Consider the following 27478-nt stretch of genomic DNA (forward strand, 5'->3'; position numbering starts at 1 on the left):
GCGGCTTCATCGTAACTCTCCGCAGAGAGATAGAGCAATGTATTTTTAGAGCGTTCGTTCAGATGAAGCAGTACAACCTCTTTTTTCCCTCTTCCTCCCGTTCAGACCAGTGGGCAATGGCACGGAGAGAGAGAGAGAGAGAAAAAGGGGGCGAACGAGTGAGGATCCTGATTTGTTTTCTCGCAATGAGAAGGAAGTTAATTGTAAAATCTCGTAGTAATGCGGTTTTTCTTTTTTTTAGAGCTGTGACGTCACAAGGCGGAATGTTTTTTTCCAATAATGGTTTCATGGTAATTAAATTAAATGAAATGACTCATCTGCGGCCTTTTGTCCAGAGGTACAATATGAAACAGTAAGAAAATGAGATTACTGTGTAGTTTGGTTTAGGCCCAGTTTGTCGACTCGCACAGCCGTGCATCAGATAAAATTAATACCTGTCAGTCTTTGAAAAAAATGTTCAGGATTGATGAGGACTCTGTCAGAGGAGCCAGAAGTGTTTTTAGATGAGATCAATACTGTCATGATCTGGAGTTTGTGTCTCGTTTTGTGTCTTGTTTTGAAGTCCTTGTGTCGTCTGTCTCCCTGTGATTGTCTGCCCTGGTCCTGATTGTTTCCTTCTGTGTGATTGCTGGCCCCGCCCTCATTGTGTTCACCTGTGTCTCGTTCCCCGTTGTCCAATCACCTCCGCCTGCCTGTGTATGTAAACCCTGTTCGTCTCATTCCCAGTGTGGCTTCGTACTGTTTGGTCCGCGTGTTTGTCGTCCTGTTAGTTGTTTGAGATTAAATATTGGTTTTTGCAGAATATGTCGGCATTTGGGTCCTCTCTCTCTCTGCGACATCCGTGACACATTATGACAAATGCGACGTTCCATTTGAACGTGGAATTTCTGAGTCGCTAGTCGGGAATTTCAACTTGAACGGGCGCCTAAATTCGCACATCAGAAATTTGGACGAACCTCGTCCGCTCTTCATCAACAATAAAAAAATAAAGCTGTAGCGACTTGCTGTCTATTAGCACTTCTGTCTTATTTGTGTCTCATTAAATCCACCATCCACACAGTGCTGTGCAATGTCTACCCGTGGACGTGTCACTACGGTGGTTGCCTCCCTCACGATACCGGCGTTACGCGTTGTTATTAACTTCTATTGCTAACAATGGCTAACCTGGCAGGAGCGAGCCGTATTAAATCTTCAAAGATGTTGTTGCGTTATGCTTAATTTACAAGGAAGATGCAACGCAGCATTAAAGTCTACAGCCATGCTAGCAGCTCTGGGAGACTGCACTGGGGCACTTTAAGTCCAATGCTAACGTCACCATGCTAACGTGCGCACCGAGACAATGCTAGCATCGGGATGCTAAGCTAGTGCTGGAATGTAGTCCACATGTTAAAGAGCTGTACTTCAGTATTTTTTCTTTCACTTGTACTTTGCTCGAGCCTACTTCTATTTTAAGCTACTTTATACTTCTACTCCACAACATCTCCGAGGCAAATATATAACTTTTATTTTACTTTGCAGATTCAAATTATGAACACAAAATATAAATAAACTGATGTATTATTATATTATGTTAAGTGATGCATTAAACATGTGCAGTAATTATGATCAAATATATCTTTAGTATTCTCACGAAAATGTACTTTTACTTAGGGTACTTTAAGTATATTTTAATGCTAATACTTATAGCTGCTGCTACTGCTGGTAAGATTTTTAAAGCAAGTCTTTTACTTGTAGTATTTCATAACTGGAGCAATATTACTTTTACTCAAGTAAAATATCTGAGAGCCACCAGGCTGAGCGTGCATCATGTCTACCACGTTCACCGTGGTCAGCATGCTAACGTTCACTAGCTTGTCACTTGAAGATGGTGAGATGTATCATTAATATATTATTATATTAATAATATTAGACGTATTGAAATGTCTGGACTTTTTAAACATCACTGAGTATCTTTATTTTTAAACAATGAATGACAGACTTACTGTTGGAGGCCTGCTGCTGGTTGTTATGTGTGCGTGTGTGTGTTGTTCTATTAGAGGATTCATCTGTTCAGCCATGATTTCATCTAATTCAATTTCCTTCTAACCCTGTTTCTTTCCCGAGCTGCCCCGTTTCATTCTTTCATCCTGATAATTCCATTTTCTACTTCTTTCCCTCCTCCTTCCCTTCCTTCCTACCTTCGGACGATGCTGCAGTTAACTCTGTTTTTCACAGCTGTAACTCTCCCTCTTTACTCTGTACCTCCGCTTCTCTCCTCTTGCCCGTCAGCTTTATTATGTGGCGATCGATGATGTGTCCTTGACCTCGTTATGAGTCCCTCTCCTCTTCCCCACAGCAGGCTTTATTGAACCATAACTCCCTAAACCCTTTCCCCCCCCCCTCTGTTTCTCTCCTCCTCCGCCCTCGTCTTGTGCTTATTGACAAAATCTATTGTTTCTTCCACACAGCATGTCCCTGTCCCTCTGGCCTTTGCACCATTGTTGTCTCACTTTTTTTCTCCATTTTTCCAAATTTGTCTTTGTACTCGTTCACTCACACCTCGAGTACTCCCCCGGCCCTCCCCTATCCATCCTATCAATAAACTTGGTTTAAAGCTTCTGTCCCCTTTGCCTTCGGGTCAATTTGACCCGATTCAATGTTTAACCCTCCTGTTACCTTTATATTTACTGACATATTTTACCCTTGGGGTCAATATGACCCCAGCTATTAAAATCTCCAGAAAATTATTAGAATTAATATTGTTTTCCAAGTTTAAGTGTGAGGTACTTTATGTTTGTTTGTTGACTACCGAAAGAACACCGACATTAAACATTGAATCGGGTCAAATTGACCCGAAGGCAACAGGAGGGTTAAACCGATCTCTTTGTTTTTACTGTTTGCTTTACCAGCTCATCTTTTCCTCAAAAAAACAAAACCAACAACAAAACCGATACCCAAGCGTCCCTTGATGTTGTTCCACCCTGACTCACAAAGCGTGTGCGTTCTTTTTATTATATGCCGAGAGCTATCAGGAGAAAGGCTGATTGCTAAATATCTAAACGTCGACACAATCACACACAAACAAACACATCCACACACCCACACACACTTGCGAAACCAGACACATGCGGATGAGTTGGCTGAGGTCCAGCGTGGCCTATGAATTCATGCCTGATGGAATATTAATTGAGTTTGACGGAGGACATTAAAAAAAATCCCTTCTCCTTAATCTGACACGGGCCATTACAGTTCAATACTGACATGGGAGCTTCGCTCATCTGCGATGCGCGGCGAGCGTGTCTTTGTGGGCGTGTTGAGTGTGTGCGTACTGTACCAGCCCCTAATCCTGATACACTATGGGAGTTCCTGTGAAGTTATTTCTGGCATAAATGATATTAATCAAACTGATGCACGATCGGTCTGAACTTAGAATATACTTTAAATCTCAATGTTGCAGTTCTGAAGAAAAAAAAGAGCTCCTAATATAGCTTTCATTTCAGGGCGAGAGTGTGTTCATGCATGTGAGTGTGTCTGTGTGTATATGTGTGTGCATATGCTTATGAGTGAGACTTCGCACCTTTGTGTTTTTCTGCGGTGTGCGAGACTTTAAAAGCCTGCAAGATGTGTTATGTCAGCCTGTGAGAGTACACGTGCGTGCGCTTGTGTGTGTGTGTGTGTTCGCATTGCGAGGTGGCGCATATGTGTGTGCGAGCGCAGGTTGGCTCCGTCAAGGTAATTAGTGTGTAAAACTCCTCGCCGTCGGTTCAAAGAGAATTAACGAGCTCTGCATAATTAACAGTCTCCCTCTCACCTCGTTACATGTGTCTGCGCATTCAACACGTGTGCGTTTTTGGTCTTCTTTTTTCACGCAAGTATGTGCGACATCTGCACGTCTGACGCATTGGCACGTGCCCACTTGCGTGCGTGCGTGTGTGTGTGTGTGTGCGTGCGTCTACGCCCTGCATAATGAATTGACAGGATGCGGGTTATGCATAAACCACAACTACAAATGCGGTTTCCCTTTTCTGGCCCCCTGCTTGGTCTCGTTGGTTTTGTGGCGTGTTTCGGCTGATTGTATCATGTATTTGTTTGGCACACATTTAGATCTGTTCCTCTTGAAGACGTAACCAGTGTTCCGTTCACAACGTCACTAGAGCCACACAAGCAGAGCGAGGAAGTCTACAGCTGAACGCCATTTTAGATATACGACCGGCGTTCGAGTCAACATCCAGCACACGAAACTCATAATTCATTTTCTGCACCAAAATGACTTATTTAAGGCTGATGCCGACGTTTGTTGTTGAGGATCGATACCCGCCGACAGTGTGTGATAGCTTTTTGCTCCTCAATTGATATCTGATAGAGTGGATGTAGCCAAATTAATTGAAGGGGGGGAGGTTCAATAATTGCATTTTGACTAAACAGCTTTCAGATTGATTCTAATTAGGTGTAAGATTTGGATTTATTCTTACAGTTTTCCCTTGCCTGTTCGCTTTTCTTTATTAAAAATGTATCAGACTGTGACAGGGGGAAGTCATACATTCTAATGAGGGATGATATCTTCGCACATTTCACAAATGTTCCGTGTTTTTTCCTTTGCCTCCTTGCTGCTAGCATTCGCGTGCTTTACTGTAACCAGAGGAAGAGAAATACTTTCTCTCCTTATTCTTTTCTTCCATTTTCGGGCGCGTTGAAACGAGGCAGAAGTCGGACAGTTTCATGAGCCAAATGTCAATCAAGCAGACACCTGGCATCCAATTTGTAATCACTCCCTCCAGACGGCTGACTTTTCCTAACGTTGACTGAGGGGTGTAGCTCAGCGTGCTAATATCATCGCGGCCATCCGGCCGTCACTGGTGGTTTTTCCGCTTGCGGACGTGTGGTATTTAATGCCCAGCATCCATACTGCTGAACGGGATTCCTTTCATGCCAGAAACAGGATTGTGTGTGACCGCCGTGGGATCCCGAAAGGCCAGATTTATGGCATTCTTTAAGTGGCTTAGCAGCTCCAGTGGGCGGGATGACCAATTGAAGGGTGAGAGAAGGTTTAATTGAATCCCTACCGTGCACGTTTTCAACACGTGAACATACAGTCAGGGCCATACGTATTTGGACTGTGACGCAATTTTTCAAATTTGGCCTATGTATACGACTGCAATGGATTCATTTTTAATAATTGGAGAAATCAGTTATATAATCATTATATATTATTATTTTTATAAATATATTACACACATAGACATCACCAAATGCTGAGTGTCCTTCCTTGAGGCCTTTACTGCAGCCTACTTCAGGTGCTGCTTGATTGTGGGTCTTTCTGCCTTCACCTTTACCTTCAGTAAACTAAAAGCATGCTCACTTGGGTTGAGATCAGGTGACTGACTTGGCCATTGAAGAATTTTCCATTTATTTGCCTTGAGAAGCTCTTCACATTATGTTTTGGGTCATTATCCATCCGTACCGAGAAGCGCTGTCCCATTGGTTTTGCAGCATTTGGTTGAAACTGAGCAGATAGTAAAGCCCTAAACAATCAAACCTCATCCTGATCAGCTGTGACATCATCAATGAACGCCAGTGACCCAGTTCCATTGGCAGCCATACCTGCTTAAGTCTATCTGGTCTTCCTGTTCCCACCTTGTTGTAAACATTCTGTATTTAGACTCATGAAGGCATCTCTTGATTGTAGACTTTGACAAAGACACACCTCCCTCCTCCAGAGTATTCCTGACCTCAGTTTTCATGTTATGAAGGAAATCATTCTGCTATGTCTACTTTGTGGTCTTCTGGACCTTTTGGTGTTGCTGAGCTTGCCAGTACATTCCTTATTTTTTAGGAATGTACAAAACTGTTGATTTGGTACTGGACTGTGGACAAATTGTTTGAATTCCTGAGTGGTTAATGCAATAGTTGTGTTATAACCATTAAAATAAAGCTGAATGTCTACACCTATTGTACCACGTATTGACTGCGTCATTTCAAATCAAAGTTGTGTAAAGAAAATAAGAGCAATTGTGTCACAGTCCAAATAAGTATTGCCCTGAATGTACATGCTTAGAATATGTGTCCCATAGCTGTCCCTACCGGACAAGCATTCAATGCCAGGCCGATGTCCTGTCGGCACTATCCGTGTCATCGACTGACGTCGTCTCGCCCTTACTCTCATGACGCGCTGGCTTGTTTACTACCTGAAAATAATTGAGCTGATTAAATGTCAGTCTTTTGCACATCGCAGGATATTGCAACACATCACGAAAACGGATACGCTCCTGTTGACGCCGCTTGAGTATCGGCCCCCGGACTTCGTATCTGGAATGCTGATCAGAGTGAGTGACCTTTGCCTCGGCTCTCTTGTTTTGCCTCCATTTAGAGTGCCGCGCTAATGCAGCCAGTAAACACGAGTGCGTGTGTCTGTGTGTGTGTGTGTGTGTGTGTGTCTGTGTGTGTGAGCGAAGCGGGTGTCGGAACAAGTGAGTACAGTCGGTGACTGGGAGTTCATTATAATGCAAACATTTCTGAGATTGTGAGCTTTTATTGACTTGTTTTTTTACCTCTATTTACAGCAGTTTTATTTTGAAGCTTTTTTTGTTTTTGTTTGGCGGGAACGCCGTCGCTTTGCCAGATTAAACTGTAAAGATGCGTCGCGCGGCGACGCTGACTGCGTGGATCGATGCACACCGTTAGTTTAACGTGCATATTTCAAAAGGGAATGGAGAACGTGTCTATCTGTTTATCCCCGCCTCCTCCTTTCCTATTGTTTCCTAGATTATCTCATTCACTCCAGATGTCTTCTATTACCATTTGAACAAATTTTTTTCCCTATTTTCACAAGCACCTAAAGTGTGAACTTTGATGGTGAAGAATCCCATGACTATCTTTGGTTGGAGTTTTTTTAATATGATTATTCTTATCTCATCTTAGTACTTTTTGTTTCTTTTCCTCTGTGCCAATGAGGTGAACTAAAAAAAGGAAAGTTTGACAAAGCGATGGAGTCGACCGGTCGGAAGTCGACGTTCTCGCGGCGCGCATGCTTGAAAAATGTCTGTGTTTCCCGGGACAAGTCTTTTGAAACCTTTTGCTGTCGACTGTTAAATTATGCATCAAAGGCAACGGGGTCAGAGGGGGGAGGGAGGGGTGGAGAGAGTGAAATATCCTGACAAGAAGCATCTAGGGGGACAGTGGGGGACGGGGGTTAACAATTCATTTGAGAATGATATATTCACAAAACGGTTATTTAAATATAGAACTCGAGTTTAAAGGCTTAATTCGCCGTAACGCTGCAACGGGAAAGAGCGGACAGGTGAAAACACCGGGTGAGAGAGAGAGAGAGAGAGAAAAAGAGGGAGTTAAAAAAAAGGTGATAAATGGTCAAACACAAAGACAGGACTGTTAATCACGCTGCGTGTGGCAGCCTGTGATAATGCAGCGAGCATGAAAGTGTTTCAGGGAGGACTTGTAAAACTGACCACAGACGGCCTGAACAAGGAATGAAGAGACAAAGAATGACGTTTTGGATGGAAAGGGGGAGGTGGGAAGGGGGGGGGGGTGTCTGTGGTATTTGCAGAATGCTGAAAATGGTTTGGAGCAGGTTGAGACTTGTCCCTGTCTGACTCGCAGATGTTGATAAGCCGAGGCGCCTCGTTACTACAACCCCCCCCCCCCCCACACACACACACACACTTCACTGGCGGTTTCCATGTGGATGCCGTGAATAGTGAAACCAAACATTAGGCACACCTGCTCGCTCGCGCTCACACTCGCAGATGTGCACATACACACCTGCTGGCTACGCTTAAAACTATGCAGGCAAGAGTGTGTGTGTGTGTGTGTGTGTGTGTTTGTGTTGTTGCAGTGGGACCACCTCTGCAGTAAGAGCAATCCCTCCCTCCTCCATGCTTCTGCTTTACTCCTATTCCCCCCCCATATTTCTCTGCTTCCTCTCATCCTTGTCTTCGCTCTCCCTTCTCTCATTTCCCCCTTTCTCTGCTTTCCTCTCCTCTTCTCCCCTTTCATCCCTCTTCTTCTGCAGTCCACCCCTCCTCCCCCTTCCCTCCTCTCTTCTCTTCCCTCTGTCTCTCTCTCCCTCCCTCCATTGCTCCCCCTAGAAGCAGGTGATGTAGAAGGGTGCTCAGCAGTATCTGACTATCAGGCCTGACTCTGTGAGAGGAATGATAATCACTGTGCTGCACTGCAGAGAGAGAGAAAGAGTAGAGAGGGAGGGAGGGAGGGAGGGAGAGAGGGAGGGAGAAGGGGGCAAGTGCGGCAGTAGGCGAAATGACGCGTGGAAGTGGGGTGGGGGAGGGGAGAGGAGGATGGCAAGAGAGCGGGACAAAGAGAAAAGTGGGAGAAGAAGAAAGGAAGGAAGCACTGCTTGACTGACATGTACCTCCTTCTTACACCTCCCCTCCCCCTCCTGCATACACCTCTCCAACAACAGCACTCCTGCCGCCACAATAACTTATGGCACAGTGGCCCCGCGGTACGAGGGGGAGCCTCCGCCTCGTGTCTGCGAGCCAGAGAACATTAACTGCAGCAGCGAGGTCATCTGATCGGCGCGATGCGATCCCTCTCTCCTCTCCACACTACTGCAGTCTGCCCCCCCCACACACACACACCTTCTCCCCGTGGTAGCCAGCGGAAACTGCCGTCCACGCTGCCTATGTACCGGCACGCCCCGTCCCGGCGAGCACTTTTCTTCTCACTGGCGCCCTGGTAAATCACTTTTCTCTAACTGGGAACGATTAAAAGGCCAAACCCTGCGGACACGACTCAGCCCCGCTCTCCTAACTAGCCACTGTGACAGTGTGTGTGTGTGTTTGATTTGGAGAGACACCGCATGCGGGGGTCCACTGCATCGCCATCCGCTACAGCTTTTGTCCCCATCAAGCTGTCCACTCTGGCATTGAGCTCACTCCCCTTCTCCCCATCTCCATCTGCGCTCTCTCCACCCTGCAGATACACATTGAAAATCACTGACTCTATTCACTGCATCGCGGAGCCTTTAAAACGTTTATCCCTTTGTGGAGCTGTCCATAGTATGTGTGTGTGTGTGTGTGTGTGTGGGGGGGGAACAAAACAGAAACAAAAAGCTCATAGAGCGAGGACGTAGAGCGAGGCTTACCGGACAAATGCCCATGATTCAGATTAGCTCCTTTTGTTGGTGTGTGTATGATTGCGGTAATGTTCATCGCTTTCCACTGCTAGTCCCTGAAACAGTCATCTCTCTTAATAGCCATGACAGCGGCCATTGTTGAGAAAGATGCAAACAGGATGGTGGCGTGCGTACAAACCGGCCTTCTGTGTGCGTGCGTGAGTAAGAGCGACCATACATATGCATGCCTGCTATTTAGATGGCATTTCATTGCCCATTTCTCTGTGAGTGTGTGTGTGTGTGTGGACCATTAGCCTAATAGTATGCGTGTTGGAGAACAGGCTTTTCCCACCCACTGCTATTGTCCATTAAGGTTGACCAGAGGAGAGCGAACAATGACTTCACTGTGGGGGCCAGTGTATGGAAGAGTAAAAGTGAGGATGAGGCTAAAGATAAGTAGTCTTGCCACACATACACACACACACACACACAGAAGCACAACCTCCCTGTAGAGAGTGATTAGGAGTGCCGCTGTGAACAATAGACAGAGTCAATAAAGGACCTCGGAGACATCCGGATACAAGCGCAAGGTCTCTATCCCCCCTCTCCCCTCCACCACCACCACCACCACCTCCACCTCCATTTCCTCGTCCTGTGCTTCCTGTACATTCTCTGCTCTCTCTGTATCTCAACACTCAAAAAAAGAAAAGGGCCTCTTTCTTTTCCGCTTTCCAAACTATCGTATTGATCATATCTGACCCTGGCTTTGCTTTGTCGCATTTTTTTGTATTTCTCTCTCTCTCTCTCTCTCTCTCTCTCTCTCTCATATATATCCTTTGTGGCGACCCTGTCTCTTTTTTGTCAAACGGGGCAGGCGGGCTGAGCTGACAGAGGCTGACGCGCCGGGACGCCGCGGCACACTGAAATCCATCCTGTCAGTTTAGAATCAGTGTCAGTCATTTTGCAAGGTTAAAGATAGCTCGGGCTAATGTGCTGTCAGACACAAACGACCGCCGCTCGGGCCCTCGCCGTGCGCACTCACTCACTCGCCTCCTCAATCGCCCCCTCACTTACTCACTGGTTCGCTAACTCGCCCCGCTCACAGCGAGGGGCCCGCATTGACTCACACACCTACGTGACCTCGAAATGGCAACGCAGCACATCTGTGAGAATTAGACATGTGTGTGTGTGTGTGTGTGTGTGTGTGCATGTGAACCCCCACTTCAGGCCCCTATCACCCCTCCCGTGACAGACACAGTGTCACAGAAATGTCTTGGGGCGCCTCGCCAACGCGTCTCGACAATAGTCTCAGTGTGTGTGAGTGACAGAGAGCGACTCGGGGACACAGAGGGGGCGTTATGCCGGGTAGACGCTGCGCACGCGCACACGCACACACACACACTCACATTAAAAGAGAGAAGACAGTGCGCTCTTTCTCCCCCCCGCACCAAGCGCTGATTCCTCGCTCCCTCTCCCTGACGCAGAGACTCCATCCTTCTCACACTCCGTCTCCTTTGACGCAGAGGAGAAACATAAAACAACTGCTCGCTCTCCCTCTCTCTCTCTTTTTTTGTTTGTGTGTGTGTGAGAGACTGTATAATTAATATGTCTTTCATTTTCTTTGAGCTATGAAGTATGCTTTTGGTATTGTAACGTATTTCAGAATTGAACAGCCTGGAAGAGCTTCTACAATAATACGAGTCTGCTATAGTTCTCTCAATTTAGGGAGACGTTTATTCACTGATCAAAAGCAAAGTACAAACCACGGGGAGCTCTCCTCAACATGCAAGTCGAGGCCCGACAACCACACCTCTCTTTTGCACATCAAGATTCCATCTTTTATACCCAGATCTCGTCACAGGTGCATATCCCATCCCTCGTACCCCCGAGTGGGGGCTGTCTGTTGGCCGTGCGTCCCTCTTGGTATGTGTAAATATTGATAACAAGTGTGAATGTTGAATACTGTCAGGCGTGTAGCTGCCCTTGAGCTGCAGACACAATATATCTCTCTCCTCACAGGCAGAGTGCGTCTCTTCTGATGTTTTGCCGGAACCTAGACATTACGGTCCCTTCAATAAATCAGATTAATATTAACAGTATGCAAACCAGACCTCTTGCATGTGAGAGTGTGTGTGTGCTGTCGAGTACACCAGGGAGTGCGAGTGCAGCGTTTGGGCCATTGAGCGAAGAGGAGAGAGAAGGAGGAGAGTTAATGAGAGAGAGCCGGGGAGAATCCAACCCGTTTCTCATCGATAACCTCGCGGCCGCACTTGAAGCGCCCGTACGTACACGTGGGCTATATCTTCTCCCTTTTCTTTGCAGACGCCTTTGAAAAAAGGTGGTTCAGCAACGAGGTTAAGGAGCGACTCGGAGTGAAGTCGTATCCGGCAGGGTTTTAGAGAGCCTGCTCGAGGAGGAGTTGGGCCAGATGATTATGCTACTCCTGGCATTAACAACAACAAAAAAAGAGAGAAATGTTTAGAGATGCTAATTATTCCGCAGCCGAAGACGAACGCTGCAAAACTAGAACTGCAGGTGTATCGCGCTCTAATTAGCTATAATGCACGAATCTATTAACTTTTGCGAGTATATTCATGTATGTTCACCTCAGCCGAGAGGAGGGGTAGCATTGTTTTCAGGGCTGCGTGCTAAGAACCACTGTGATTGATGAGTAACGATTTGGCCTTTCAAATGTCAGACAAATAAATGTTACAAACGCCAGTCACTGTTTACCAAAGCCCGAGCTGAGGGTGTTAAATCGTTCGCTTTATCCAAAGCAACGGTCCAAAATCAAAAGATATTTAGTTTTTAAAAAATATCACAGCCGAAACTAAAGCTTGCAAAAGAAAGAAAAAAGCACGACTGAAACATTGGGCTGGGCGATATGGATAGGGAAAGGGTAACTTTTGGTATGATCACAAAATCTTTGAGAATTAATCATTTGTGATATGGGTATAATACCTATGTGGGTAAAAGCAAACCCGATCAATCGTATATGATAATTTAAGCTCTAAACTACTATGAATATGGCGTCGCTCTGCTCTTAAAAGCTTGTTTCTCTAAAAGTGTTTTCTTCTTTTCATTAACGAGAAGGAAGCCTTGTTCACGAGATCATCCAATGACTGTTTTAAAAAGGTCAAAGAAGAAAAGATTATTGAACTCAATAATCCTCCTGGTTATTTTTCGACGGGACCGAAACAAAATCTCCAACGCACCTCAACATGTGCACGACTTTGTGGCGAAGAGCTCAATCTCTGCACCGGCTAATGTCTGCGCTAAATTGAGGAGGGAGGGAGGGGAAGCGGGGTCCCGATCTCAGACGCCTATTTTACATAAAGCCCCATATGGGAGTATCGTGTATGAATTATTAAACCGCTCATAATGCAGCGTCGCTGCGGCCCGCGACAAAGAGAACACCGCGCACGCTGCTTTGATACCCGCTCAGCAGTTTAGTCAATAATTTGGAATTCCGACGTTTGATCGCCCTTGAAGCCGATGCTGCTTAAGATGTGGCCAGGCAGCTTGACTTCTGTCTTCTAGAGAGAGAACATTGAAACGTGGGGGGGGGGGGAGCATGCTTGGGTGAAATCGTCTATTCAACATGTTCTCCTGACAGAAGGCTCCCTGCGACAGCTCCGCTGGATTTAAAAAGGCCCGTCGTCAGCGTAGGCCGGCGTTCAGAGGAGCGTTCACACATCGCGCTCTAATCAAAGCCCGCGCCTTTGAAACCGCCGTGAAAGCTTTCATGTTAACACGACACCGCGACCAAAGCTTTAGTTACGCTCTTAAAAGCGACTGACGGGTCAATGGGCGCGTGTGTGGTTACGTACCTCTGTGTGTGTGTGTGTGCGCTTGTACCGGACAATACGCCCTATCTGTGTCCACACACTCGATCTGTGCTTCTCATCTTACCGGTGACACTGTGTGTGACTCCTCCGGCCCGTGCATGAATTAGCAAGTGATCCCCCCCCCCCCCAACCCATGTGTGTGTGTGTGTGTGTGCTTGCACGGATGTGTTTATTTTCTCCAAGCCATCTCAGTTTTCTTTTCGGCGGCTCAGATGTGAGTGTTCTTTTTATGCAACCAACTAGATGTTGCCATTTCATCCCCATGGAAACCTGTTTGGGGCTCTAATTGGCAAATAGATTTGCATGACTTTGATTGCATTTTTTCCCTTCTTTTTCCTGCACGTGTGTGCGTGTGCTTTAAATGTGTGTGTCTGTGGACGCTCAGTCAGAGATGTTGTTTTGGTGGTTTTTAATTTTGCATCTTCTTGTCCCGGTAGCCGCCATCTTTATCACATCTGTGTTCTTGTGAAACAGGAGAACAGCGCCTCTTAAATAATGCACCTTCGACTTGTACCTGCGCTGACTGGTTTAAAGTGCAAGTTAATTTACTTAAAGTTCAGTCTGTTTGCCTCTGTGATCGGACGGGTTGCAAAAGAAGAGGAAGAGGAAGAAGAAGAAGAAGCGGATTATCGCGCACGTTATGGATGATGACGGCGGTTCAAGTTATCTGTAATAGCCGCAGGGAAGGGGAGTTAAAAGCGGCGCAGTGTGTGAGCGTGTAATGATGTAGTCCGTGTAAGTACGCGTGTGTCAAGCGGGTCAAACTATTTTAATGCTTCCGTGTCTGACAACACCGAGCGGGGTGTGTGTCTGTGTGTGTGTACGTGTGTGTGTGTGTGTGTGTGTGGGGTGGGGGTGGGGATTTCTCTCCGGGCGGCGTGACCAGAGAGCTCTTGAAGTTCAGCTCTACCTGTCTCTGTGCGTGTACCGGTAGTGCAGTCTCTTAACTATTTCTGACATAAACAGGGCTGAACAAAACACACACACACACACACACACACACACACACACACACACAGACACATACAGTGCATCCGGAAAGTATTCACAGCGCTTCACTTTTTCCACATTTTGTTATGTTACAGCCTTACTCCAAAATGGATTAAATTCATTATTTTCCTCAACATTCTACACACAACAACCCATAATGACAAATTGAAAACTGTTTTTTGCAAATTTGTGCAAATCTGTTCAAAATAAAGAACGAAAACATAACATGTACATAAGTATTCACAGTCTTTGCCATGACACTCAAAATGTAGCTCAGGTGCATCCTGTTTCCACTGATCATCCTTGAGATGTTTGATTGGAGTCCACCTGTGCTAAATTCAGTTGATTGGACATGATTGAGAAAGGCACACACCTGTCTCTATAAGGTATCACAGTTGACAGTGCATATCAGAGCATAAACCAAGCCATGAAGTTCAAGGAATTATCTATAGACCTCCGAGACAGAATTGTATGGAGGCACAGATTTGGCGAAGGGTACAGAAAAATTTCTGCAGCATTGAAAGTCCCAATGAGCACAGTGGCCTCCATCATCCGGAAATGGAAGAAGTTTGGAACCACCAGGACTCTTCCTAGAGTTGGCCGCCCAGCCAGACTGAGCGATCGGGGGAGAAGGGCAGGGAGGTGACCAGGAACCCGATGGTCACTCTGACAGAGCACCAGCGTTGTTCTATGAAGAGAGGAGAACCTTCCAGAAGGACAACCATCTCTGCAGCACTCCACAAATCAGGCCTGTTTGGTAGAGTGGCCAGACGGAAGCCACTCCTCAGTAAAAAGCACATGACAGCCCGCCTAGAGTTTGCAAAAAAGCACCTGAAGGACTCTCAGACCATGAGAAACAAAATTATCTTGTCTGATGAAACAAAGATTGAACTCTTTGGCCTGAATGCCAAGCGTCATGTCTGGAGGAAACCAGGCACTGCTCCTCACCTGGCCAATACCATCCCTACAGTGAAGCATGGCAGGGTTTTTCCTGGGTCAAAATGGGTCTTAGGTGCTCTAAACATTTTTTTTTTGCCATGTCACCGTAATTAGCAGACATCTATGTATACAGTATATATTTTTTTCCCCCAGAAATAATGGAGGCTATGCTTGAGGAAATCATTTTGCTTCCACTTTAGATGAAAATAGATAGGCTAATAGATTGACAATAGTGTAAATTTCATTTGCATTTTTACAGGTGTATTCGTGCACGTCGGGCTGTTGAGTGATCAGCAACTGGCCGCTCTGTCCATTCGCGCACCTCACAGTTGCGTATTGATCAGACAAGAAGACACACTTATCAACTTGATTACTATTGATCAAAACAGAACGAGGGTTCGGCTGTAGCCTCCTTGAAACATACTAGAGATGCAGCGATCAGGTTTTTTGGTGCCGATCACCGATCACTAAAATCAGTATCTGCCGATCCGATAATACCGATCACCGATCACGGTGTCGATTGAAGCGTTCTATTTATTGTGTAGCATTATTTCCTAGGACTATGAGGAAATACATATATAAAGCACCTCAAACATTAAAGAAATTACCGATTTCTTCAAACATTTAGGACTTTGAATTTGAAAAATCTCTTAATTGCGACAGTACATATCAGGGACGTCCTAAACACGTCTGCATCAGTCGTTGCCTGGGACTCTGAGGGAAAACATATCTAGAGCGCCTCAAACATTTTAAAAATGACATTTCTTTAACCATTTAGGACTTTTACTTTGAAAAATGTCCTAATTGATACATTAAAATTGTTTGATTGCTATTGTAGGGGATTTCAAATATGTATGGAACACATCTGCATCATTCATTTCCTGGAACTCTTGGGGAAATCTATATACAGGACTTTTTTTAACATACAAAAGTCTGACTTATTTTTATAAACTCTTCCTTGGTCCAGTAAAAATGTTTTAATGTTAGCATAATTTAAGCTAAATCTCAGAAACGATCTATAAAGATACAAAATCAGTTCATTGTTTACTTTTATTTGTTAGTGTATGATTTGTCGACATCTTATTTTGAAAAACGGATGTTGTTTCACGTGGTTCTTTCCGCTAACTTTGCAAAACCGGATGTTGTGTCACGTAAATCCTTCCGCTAACTTTATCAAAACCCTCGCGCGCTTCCGATCGAATGTGTTTACCGTGAACATCAGTCTCTAGGGGCAGACATGTGAGAGTCGGCTGAGTTGACCCAGTGATTCAACTCGGGGGACGGGGACGCCGCTCGGTGGTGAGGATCCCCTCGTGGACCTCTCACTCTGCGGCCCTCGCCGGGCGCATCGTCTCCGTTGCGATGCGCCGCGAACTATCTCTGATAGTTGTTCTCGCAGATGTTACGTCATCTGATCGGCCAAGTTTGATCGGCCGTTTTGAGAACGCCGATCAAAAACGATAATGGGAATATCGGCCGATATGGATCGACGCCGATCAGATCGATGCATCCCTAAACATACTATTGAGAACATATTCGCTGACATGCACGTGATGAACACATTTTTTAATTTTTCCATCGCAGACTTTTTTTTGCCTTAGGCGCTCGGGATTTGTCATAGGCGTTCGGGAAAACGGCTTAGGCGCGCGCCCACATTTTCTCTATGCAGGAAAAACCCTGCATGGTGGTGGCAGCATCATGCTGTGGGGATGTTTTTCAGCGGGAGGAACTGGGAGACTAGTCAGGGTTGAGGGAAAAATGAATGCAGCAATGTACAGAGACATCCTGGATGAAAACATGCTCCAAAGCGCTCTGGACCTCAGACTGGGGCGACGGCTCATCTTCCAACAGGACAACGACCCGAAGCATACAGCCAAGATAACAAAGGAGTGGCTTCGGGACGACTCTGTGAATGTCCTTGAGTGGCCCAGCCAGAGCCCTGACTTGAACCCGATTGAACATCTCTGGAGAGATCTGAAAATGGCTGTGCACCGACGCTCCCCATCCAACCTGATGGAACTTGAGAGGTTCTGCAAAGAAGAATGGGAGAAACTGCCCAGAAATAGGTGTGCCACGCTTGTGGAATCATACCCAAGAAGACTTGAGGCTGTAATTGCTGCCAAAGGTGCTTCAACAAAGTATTGAGAAAAGGCTGTGAATACTTATGTACATGTTATGTTTTCGTTCTTTATTTTTAATAAATGTGCAAAAAACAGTTTTCACTTTGTCATTATGGGTTTTTGTGTGTAGAATGTTAAGGAAAATAATGAATTTAATCCATTTTGGAATAAGGCTGTAACATAACAATATGTGGAAAAAGTGAAGCGCTGTGAATACTTTCCGGATGCACTGTATATATAAATGCACAGATACATTGAAAGTGGTTTATAAGGGGCATCGCTGCAGGCAGAGGCCAGCCCACTCAGGTTTATGTAACTTGTGCAATAGGGCAGGTAGAACAGCTCCTGTTCTCTCATACACACTCGCACTGAAATAGCCCAAAGAGTCTGAGCTGGCTTTACTCTCAGAGTGAAGCCCCCAACCCCCCACCCCCCCACCCAGCCCCCTTACTTCTGACCCTAGAACCCGGTTACCTGTTTTCAATCATTTTCTGTGTCTATCTTCTCCTTCTCCATTCTCTCCATCACTTCCCCGAGGCGATACCGATGAATCCATTCTCATCTTGTATCTCCCCCAACCACTCCTCCTCCTTCCTCCCTCTCCCTCCCCCTCATCTCCCTGCCCGGCTCTCATACCCCCCCCCCCCCCCAGTCCAACTCACTTTTTCTTTCTTTCTAAGCCACGTGTTCCGACCAGGAATTTTCTTTGAGTCCTTTTCCACTCATTTCCGTGTCTCTTTCCTCAATCTCCATCTTGATCTTCTGATTTATCTATATTCCACCAACAATTCTAAAACAGATGGCTACACCGCGCCTGGGGCAAAAACATTGGCTTTGGACTACAGCGCTACCGTGGCCAGTCTTTCACACTCATGCAAGATCTAATAAGCTGATATCCGGCGAGAAATGTGCTCCGATTTGCCAGTGGCAGAAATGCATAAACCATATTGCACAGTGCAGATATTCACACCTGAGGCTTATTCCTTGGTAGCAAGCTTAATTTGATCCAATTGGGGAGAGGGGAGTGGGGATTAAAGTGACTTTAACCACGACCTAAAACAGAGGGGAAATGGGGAGTACAAACTAGAGGGTTTTTACTTAAGAACCATTTGTAAAATTGAAAGAAACTATTAAGTGTTATTAAAAAGACGAAGTTTGGAACCATTACAAAAAGCACGTTGTGAAAAGATGGATCCAGATGGAGAGTGATGAAAAGAGATGAAACCACTTAGGGAGAACAGAGAGATCAATCAGAGGGAAGACAGACGGAGGAGGAGGATGTGTGTCTGTGTGTGTGGTGGGAGGGGGAGGGGAGCAGCCAGACATTGGGGATGGAGGGTTGGAAAGAGACACTTTTTATATTGGATGAGTTACAGAGCAATGACGGGGGGAGCAGACAGTGCGGGCCGCTGGTCCATGCAATATTCAATCTTTCATAATGCTGTGCTTTTCCTGTCATCTCGTTTTCATAAGTTTTGCGAGATTAATGTGCTCGTGGGCCTCGTGTTTGTGAACAGTGAGTCCCTGCCTGTGTATGCATTTGTGCATTCAGTTCCATGGCTGCGAGCTTGTGAAGTTGTAAAAAAACAAACGAGAATGAGGTGATGGCGTCCGTCCCCCCCCCCCCACACACACAGGTTTGAGTGTCTTTACACACCGAGCGCGTTGATGAATAAACCCAGTGAGAATACGCAAATACTCATTAAAATATTTCACAAACTATTCACACTGGCAGCGATGCAAATTAGTTCCAACAGTTTAAAAAAAAACTTTTTTAATTTGTCTGTTAAGTGCAACGATGCCTTTTATTGCAGTGCGATGGCTGAGGACGGTCGGCCTCTTACTGGTAAAACTGTATACCCATGTCAAAAAATACCTGCATGTTCAGCAGTTTGGCTGCAGCTGCAACGCCACCGACGTCCGTTCATAGCTCCAAGAACCCCGAGTAACAGAGAGAGTGCAGGCAAAGGGAGGCTTGTCTGGATCGCTGTTACCTAAAGACGGGGTTCAGGGAGCCGGATGCGAACGATTCAACGCCCACTTTGCTTCAGGCATGCGGAACCTTCCAGAGGCGGACGGAGCACTTGTGTAATTATCCAGCGCACAAGTTCGAAGCCACCCAACCCGGCCTGCAACCACCGCCCTGAGCGTAGGAACTATCGGAAGTAGAGTGTCATGGTAAATGGTAAATGGACTTGTATTGCGTTTTAACGCTACGTGTCATCAATCACACGCTGATGGGAGGAGCCACCGCGCAAAGTGCCACCTGCCCATTGTGCCATCCATACAACACTCACACGCCGCGGCTACGGGAGAAAATTGCCGTTAAGTATCTTAAATGACCTGACCTTGCTTCGGTTTGATTGCATGTTTTGTTGACTGTTCTGAGTTTAATTCCACACAGTGGGAAGGACCGAACCGTGCGGAGTCCTGAATCCATTCAAGCCCCTTTTATAAATTCAACCTTGACTCAGTGCCACTTAACGCACCAAAGACTCTTTTGTGCGGGGCGGATGAGACCAAAGGCGGGGACACTAAGCTGTCTTGAAGCCCTGTCTCGTGTGGAGACAGACGCTCTTTGTTTAGCAATATTGGGTCAAATTGCTCAACCCGCAGACAGACATGGAGGTAACGCCGCAAGGCAGACGAGCCGAATGCAGAGCCGTCCAATACGGAGCCGAGTCTTCAAGAGACAAATAAAAGGAAGCATCGCAGCGAAGGGCTTGCTTTGTAGGTCTGTGTGTGTGTTCATGTGTGTGTGTGTGTTTTTTTCTAGGAGACGTTGTGCATGTGATGCGATCCAGAGGGAACGGAAAAACAAGAAACTGATGTAAGAGCCGGAAAACTTTACTCCCCGCTCGTGTGTCATCATCATCTTATCTGAGCTCGTCTGCTCGCGGTGAAAAGTGTATATGCATAAGGATCTGGGAGGGTGTGTAATTATGTGCTATTATGTACACAGACACACACATAACGCCCGTGCGCGTTTTAAAAACCACACGTCTGACTGAGTGTCTTCGCCTCGGCTTGTCTGAGCGCGTGCGCCGGAATGACTTCCCCCCCCCCCCCCCCCCTGCATTCTTGCAATTTTTAGCGGAGAGCCTCAAAAAAAAAAAAAAAGCTAAAGGGAAGAATTGTTAACACGGTAACATTATCGGCCCAACATCCTGTCGGTGTTATCTCTCTCATGTGAGAAACAGACAAGACAGACGGGGGGGGGGGGGGGGGGTGTGACCTTGACGTGAGGAAACAGGCCATTTCTTGCTCTCACTGCCTGAGTGATCTCACTCGCTCTTCTTGTCACTTCCTCTCCACTCCTCCCAGCGCTTTGTCTCTCTGTCTTTGATTGAAGACGCTTTGTTCTTTTTTCATTAAAGACATTCTTCTGGTTTTTTTCCTTCTTTTTTTTAAGGACAATCTGCAGACTTTCTGTCCACGACAACTAAAACTCACCCCCTAACCCCTAACCCTTTACATCAGTCCAGTTATGACCAAAAGTGAATCCACTGTGAGACTGTGGGACGTGACCTTGAAGCATACGGTAAGTATTCAACTGCCAAGTAGCTGATATGGCCTTCTTTTTTAAAAACACATTTATTAGGTATCCATATGATACAGGGTCGAGCGGAGAAATCAATATGTACAGGCTGTGTGTGCGCCTCCACTGCGTGCATCACACACACACACACTAACACACAAATACACAGACATCCGTCTCCATTGTTTCCCGTAACATTCGTCTTCCGTCTGCGCTCATTGGTCTCTACCCCCCCCCCCCCCTCTTGTCCCCTCCTCCTTTTGTCTCCGGGTCAGTAGATCAGGTTTCAGTCGGGCGATCCTTGCTTTGGTTACCTCGCCCCTCTCACCTCTCGCTTACCCCCCCCCCCCCCTTGCCACCTTACCCTCCGCCTCTCCCCGCCCCTCCGACTCACCCCGGTAGCATATGGTCGACCTGAACTCGCGGTGGCTTTTAATAAAGACATCAGCGCTCTGGTATCGCCGTGACATGGGTCGCGGGTCGATTACAGCGGGTGCTTGTGTAACAGAGGGTTGGAGGGAGGGCAGGGTGTGTGTTTCTGGGTTGTTTCTGGTGGCCTTCACGCACGGCCGCCCGTTATGGCGGAAGCCGTGCGCGTGGATGCCTCGCTGCGTGTAGGTCGGGTGGGGCTGCGAGTGCGAGTCCACGACAGACGTTCATCATATTTAATCATGGAGGGATTTCGTTGAAATGAAAAGCTGCTTTTCAATTTTATAATCCGATAGGCCTAATCCCTCCGCCGGCGCCCGTCCACACAGTCCAATTAGATGGACAGGTCCGGGCCAGATGTGACCCACCGGGGCTCATCCTCGCTGCGTCAAAAAGTGATGCGCTGACCGACGCAAAGCGCTGTGACACACACACACACACACACACTAAGGAAACTGCTGTCAACTCACCTGTTTGCGCTGCAGTCTTGGCCTCGTTAACAGAGCATTGATTAGACATTGGATGTGTGTGTGTGTGTTTCGATTCAGCCTCTGTGGTACTGCGCTATCACCCCCCCCCCCCACACACACACACACACACACACATGAGCGCACATGCCAGGACCAAGGAAAGAAAGTGCTCAGTAAAAGAAGAAGTTTCACTCGTGAAAAACGCTGAGTCGTTGGTTCTAGAGGTCGGTGTTGCCGTGGAAGATGCAGAGGCCGCAGCAGAGAACTGGCAAAGAAAGACGGACGGGGAGCGGTAGAGTGTAGGACGGAAGGGCAAGAGTCAAAGGGAGGGCTTAAAGAAGAAGACCAAAGCGTCCGTGGAGACACAAGTCAATAAGTAGAAAAAGGTATCAGAATAAAACCCGACAAAAGCGAAGCAGAACACGATAATAAAACAACCGCTCTGACCTTTGTTAGGACTGATGGTGGACAGGGGGTAGGGGAGGGGGGCTTTTTTCTGGTGGGGCGTATGTTGTGTGCGTGCGTGGTGGAGGTTAGAGGGCAGAACGAGGCCATTTTGCCGATATTGACTGTCGTGCCATGTGACCGCTGTGATCATGAATGTGTCCCGATGCCAAAGGGTATCCTGATGACCCACATCTCAGCAGTCCACTCTCTCTCCCTCTGGCTGCCACCCAAACCAGACCTCTCTTTCTCTCTCTCTCTCTCCCCCACTTGGAAGCAAAATCTCCTTTCCACCAGCATCGAGGGCTATCGAACGTCCATTTGTACGGTACCCACCAAAAACATTACACTGTTTGAAATCACAATTTTGCTTTATCTATTGATCTACTATTAGACGACATTTAAAGTTTAGACAGTTTAGTTTTTTTGTTAAATGAAGCAAAGGATAAGTTTTTAAAGGTGAATTTTGTTGTCTGCACTGAACACACACACACACACACACACACACACACACACACACACACACACACTCACCCGCTGCGTTTAAACAAAGATCTCACCATGCTCGGCTCTAAGGAAGAGAGACGTTGCTGGATTGCATTTAACAAATAGGATCACTCTATTATTCTGTCTTGCATCAATTTCCCTCCTGAAAAAAGAAGAAAGAAAGAGAAAAGAAATCTCACACATCTCCAGAAAACACCCCCTCCCCTTTTACACGGCTCGTCTCTGTTTTCATTCCTTCCCGTCGATATGGATGAACCTTCCCTCTCTTCTGTGAACAGTTTTGATTAACGCCAGCGAGTCGACTGAGCGGTTTTATCGTGTTCATCTGTGTCTTTAATGCAATCTTGCGCTTCATTCTTGACGCCTGGTTTTTATCAAGACTATTTTCCCTCCCCCCCCCCTTTTTATTTTTATATATATTTGGAGCACTCTAGCTGGTCTGATTATGTGCTGACTTCAGATGAGCAGTTTTTTGGGGGGAGTTTTCACTGACCCAGTAAAGTAAGTTTGAAATGTTACCCCCCTAGACCCCCCCTCCCCTTCTCGGTTACTTCCCGTCTTCCTAACCTCCTGTAATTCTCTCCCACTCCTGGTCTAATGCTATTCCGAGTTCAGTCGGCGTCCCAGTTCCTGCATCTGGAAATCACTCGCCGCCTATTACTCCCCGAGTCTATCTCTCACTTGCACTCGCATATCAAAATAAATATATATTTTAAAAACATGCTGTGGTGAAATAAGCAGTCCCAGGAGCGCACGGGTGAAACCATCATTCAATTCAGTTTATTTGTATAGCCCAATTTCACAAATTACAAATTTGTCTCGGAGTGCTTTACAATCTGTACACATAGACATCCCTGCCCCAAAACCTCACATCGGACCAGGAAAAACTCCCAAATAACCCTTCAGGGGGGAAAAAAAGGGAAGAAACCTGCAGGAGAGCAACAGAGGAGGATCCCTCTCCTAGGATGGACAGATGCAATAGATGTAATGTGTACAGAAGGACAGATTTAGAGTTAAAATACATTCAATGAATATGACAGAGTGTATGAATAGTTCATAGTAGGCATATTCCACGATGGAGACCTCCACGATCCATCAGGCAGATGGCGGTGGGGAGGAGGAGTGGTAGTCTCAACAGGACAGTGGCGTAGTCATGAGCAGGAATTCCACGACCCAGACGATCCATCAGGCAGATAGGATCTATGCCGTCTCATAGGGTCCGATGACCCCATGAGACGTAAAGTCAAAAGGACTTCCGGGGAGAAAGCAGAGTTAGTAACGTGTGATTGAGAGATGAAAATTCATCCTTAAGGAGAGAAAAAAGAGGAGATAGGTACTCAGTGCATCCTAAAACGTTCCCCTAAAACGTTCATGCCACCAAACTGCTGGAGGTAACAGATTTTGACACGTAAGTGAATACGTGTGCCCCAAAAGTCTTAGACACGCACACACACACACATGGGCTTTTGTGTTGGGGGTGGGGGTCCACTCCACTGCAGCAGAGGAGTTAATTACCCCATACGATCAATAATTCATTACACTGTCAGTTTGTGTGTCTACGAGTCTCCGTATGTGCGGTGGCATGTTTTGAGTGCACGTAAGCGTGAACACCAAACTCTCCCAGTAAGCACTTTCTTTCCCTGAGAACGGCAGATTAAGAGGATTGACTTCGTAAAGGATTAACCTCTATGTGTGTGTGTGTGTGTTGAGCAGGATCAGAGAGCTCCGCGTATGAATTGATTAGCCTCAGAAGAAGCTCCTCTCCTTTCTTTTTTCTTCTTTTTAATGACCACTTCAGCACTTTTTCCACCACTGGGAGGATACATGTAAGCGCGGCGCGGCCCCTTTAAGAAGAGTTAGCTGTCACTCAACACATCGCTCTTCGGGACCTTGCTGTGTCAGTGTGTCCAACATGATTTGTGTGTGTGTGTCCACTATTTATACGTCAGCAGGACTTCGTCTTTTAGCCGGAGATTCTCGAGTAAACATCAAAGGCCAGCGCATCCATTATCGATACAACTAATATTGTTTACGGAATAAACATATATGCTAAAAGGAAGAAAGATAACAGCGTGACACGGGAAGCAGAAACGCAAAATGACCAATTACCCCTACAGGAAGAAACTATTCGCCCACTCCCTCCGTGTCCTTTCTCCAACTGGTAAAGCATGTGTTACACACACACACGTGCGCGCAGTCACGCGTGCATAGCCGTACGCATATTGTTCATCGACAGCGAGGGTTGTCGGATTGGGGGGTTTGACTCATGTCCCCTGCATGAGATCTTGCTCAACGGTGGGCTGACGTTTGACATGGACACACATGCTCTGACAACAGGGTGCTGTCACGCAGCTCACAGGCTGGGGACGCTGACATGCGAGCGCACTGTCAGCGATTTTGTGGAGATGAAATGGCGTTTAGTGACGGGGAGTCGCGAGCGTGTTGGCGGATGTGTGGAGAGAAAGAGATGAAGCTGGGGAGGAGGAGGAGGAGACAATAGAGTGGACAAAGTGTGAGAGAGCAGATTTCTAAGATGGATTTCCGTAAGGAGACGTAAATCCATCTTAAAAATCTTGAATTGATGACGGGGAAACCATCGAGACTTTGGTCACCCCCAGTCCCGCCCCGGATCTCCTACCTGTTTGCTGTACTTGTTCCCAGTCTGGCATCCGTAGTCCGAGCACTGGTCAGATCCCAGGGACATGGCGTCTGCGTTGCCACTGCCCCCGCTGCTGCTGCTGCTGGAGCCGCCGCTCCCCGCGCAGCCGCCGCTGCCCACAAAGGTGTTGGAGGGCGGCAGGTCCTGGACAGCCTGGTGCTTCTTGCCCTCGGCCGGGGGGGAGTGGGGCTGCAGGTTGACCGCGGGGAGAGGTGAGCTGGATTTGTAGTGCCTGGCCAGGTCCGGGCTCGACTGGTGCCTCATGCCGCCGCCCATCCGCGGGCTGCCGGGGTCGCCGTCCATGGCGCAGTACCGGGCCGCCAGGCGCTCGCTGGCGCTGCTCAGATCCTCGTCGTCGTCGTCGTCGTCGGCGTGCCGACGCAGTCCGTTGACAGTCACGATGCCGCTGTAGAGGGATCGGTCCGCCTTGCCTCCTCCCGGCACCGTGCCGCCGCCGCCGCCGCTTCCATTGCGCTTGTCACGTCGGGGTTTGCGCCCGCGGTCCGAGCCCCTGCCGCGGCCGGCCGGCGGTTGAGCGCCCGGAGGACTGAAGAAGTCCTCCTCTGGCTCCTTCTTGCCGGCCTCGTAGCCATTCTTGCCCTGGGCGCCGCACTGCCGAGCCGTGACCACAAGCAGGATCACCAGGATAACCGCCGCGGCTCCCGCCAGGATGCCGATGGCCACGCTGAGGCGCTGTTTCCCTAACGCCCGCTCGCTGTCCGGGTCCCCTGCGATGTCCAGGGACAGTGGAGCCATGAGACTTCGGGCCACCTGGGATGGGGAGGGGAGAGAAGCACAAGAGAGAAGAAGAAGAAGACACAGAGTCAAGAAGGGAAAAGCCATAAGAGCAGACACACCATAAACGAAGAAAAAATAAGTCCAACTGTGGCTCTCAAAGATGACACAGTGGGTGCGAGCCGCAGAAAAAAACATCAAACAGCATCTTCCACTTAATTAAACTCATCATTGCATTTTAGTGGGGAAGCCTCTCCATTATTCCCCAACACATAGAATGTCACTAAATATGTAATTGCTTTTGTTTCGCAGTTGCAGCATTTCAAGTAGCGCCTGTAATTTCTCCGCTTTGTGATCTCACATCATCTGCGCCGGTACAGGAAATGCCTGGGATTACGCCGTTTAAAGCTGATTAAAAAGAATAAAGGGAGACTTGAGGGTCGTGGACAGTTGGGAGAGGGAAGAAAAAAAAGAGAAGAACAAAATAAAGTAGTAGAAACAGTCGTTAAATATGTGAATTAAGGCAGCAGACGTGTTGCGACTATATCCCCCTGAACACAAACACATCTACTGTCTTGTCAGCGAACAATGTCTCCTATTGTAAAAGATAGCGGGGGCGTGGATTTGCTGAGGATTTGCTACCGCAATGTCTTTCGCACTGAGATTTAGATGGACACATAGAAGGCTACTGGAAGAGAGAGAGAGAGAGAGAGAGACACCAGGTCCTCTAAGTCTCTCAGGGCCTTGGGGTGCGCTGGACAGCGAGGCAACGACCGCCACTGATCAATTTATATCGTGCTCATAAAAATGTTTCCTGTTTTTGGGGTCGGAGATGGAGGAGACAAATAATGGTTTTCCATTATGAACACATGTACATGGCTGACTGTGCACACACACACACAGACACACACAAAGTGATCTTCGGAGATTGTGCTCTATTAAAAGCATCATTACAAGAAAGTGTGTGATGCCGAAGCACAAACACAGCCATTACTGGTTATGGAGACTCGCGCCACAGGAGACGATGAGGCTGTGGAGTTCTGGTCTGCCGAGCCCTGCTGCTCATACGGGGGCAGGGTCATAAATCTGAATATGTATAATCAATACATGGCTACTGTGTTGGGGAGAATCCTTATCCGGGGACCAGACGCTAAAAATTATGCATGCACCTACTCCAAGCCATACCGTGTATGTGTGTGTGTGTGTGTGTGTGCGCTGTTGTGTGAGCTGTCCATTAGCGAGACGACTCATTCCCCAGTCCTGACACCTCGCCTCGGAGCCCCGCGCGACAATTCCTTTGGCCTGTCAAGGCTAGGAAATTATATATTCGTGTAATCCCTGCCGCCTTCGGAGCGCCGGGTAATAAAGCTCCCGGTGAGGAGCGCGGGAGGGACGGGCAGCGAAAGGTGAGAGAGAAGTTGCATTTCAGGCCCCAACGGTGGGCAATAACTAAATAAAATATAGTCGCGGTTTAACCTTACTGGAGTGTTACTCCAGAGAGCGCGGGACTCTTACGCTGTCCAAGACATATTATAGGTCTCACCCCCACCCCTCAAGCTAAGAATGGGGCTGTGTTGGATTTCATTGTTCCATCGCCATCTATCTCTGGGTTTCATTGTTTAATTTTTTGTGTGCGACTTTTGTTGTTTCAATTCCATTATTCTGCTCCCACTGCGGAGGGCCCTCTCTCCACCAGGCTCCGCTCTCTGGCCCTCGGCCCCATTGTTCTTCC

At 47.2% G+C, this 27478-nt stretch overlaps 1 protein-coding gene across 1 annotated transcript in view; it reads right to left on the reverse strand.

Moving 5' to 3' along the window:
• The window catches only part of pcdh7a (protocadherin 7a), a 43106-nt gene that overhangs the window by 7553 nt on the left and 8075 nt on the right, over nucleotides 1–27478 (reverse strand). The window contains exon 3 of the mRNA XM_056410290.1: nucleotides 24991–25782. Within this exon, the coding sequence (XP_056266265.1) occupies nucleotides 24991–25782 (792 nt within the window). The remainder of the gene's footprint in view (nucleotides 1–24990; nucleotides 25783–27478) is intronic.

This window comes from Pseudoliparis swirei, chromosome 24, assembly GCF_029220125.1.
Source record: "Pseudoliparis swirei isolate HS2019 ecotype Mariana Trench chromosome 24, NWPU_hadal_v1, whole genome shotgun sequence".
In the NCBI taxonomy this organism is placed as follows: domain Eukaryota; kingdom Metazoa; phylum Chordata; class Actinopteri; order Perciformes; family Liparidae; genus Pseudoliparis; species Pseudoliparis swirei.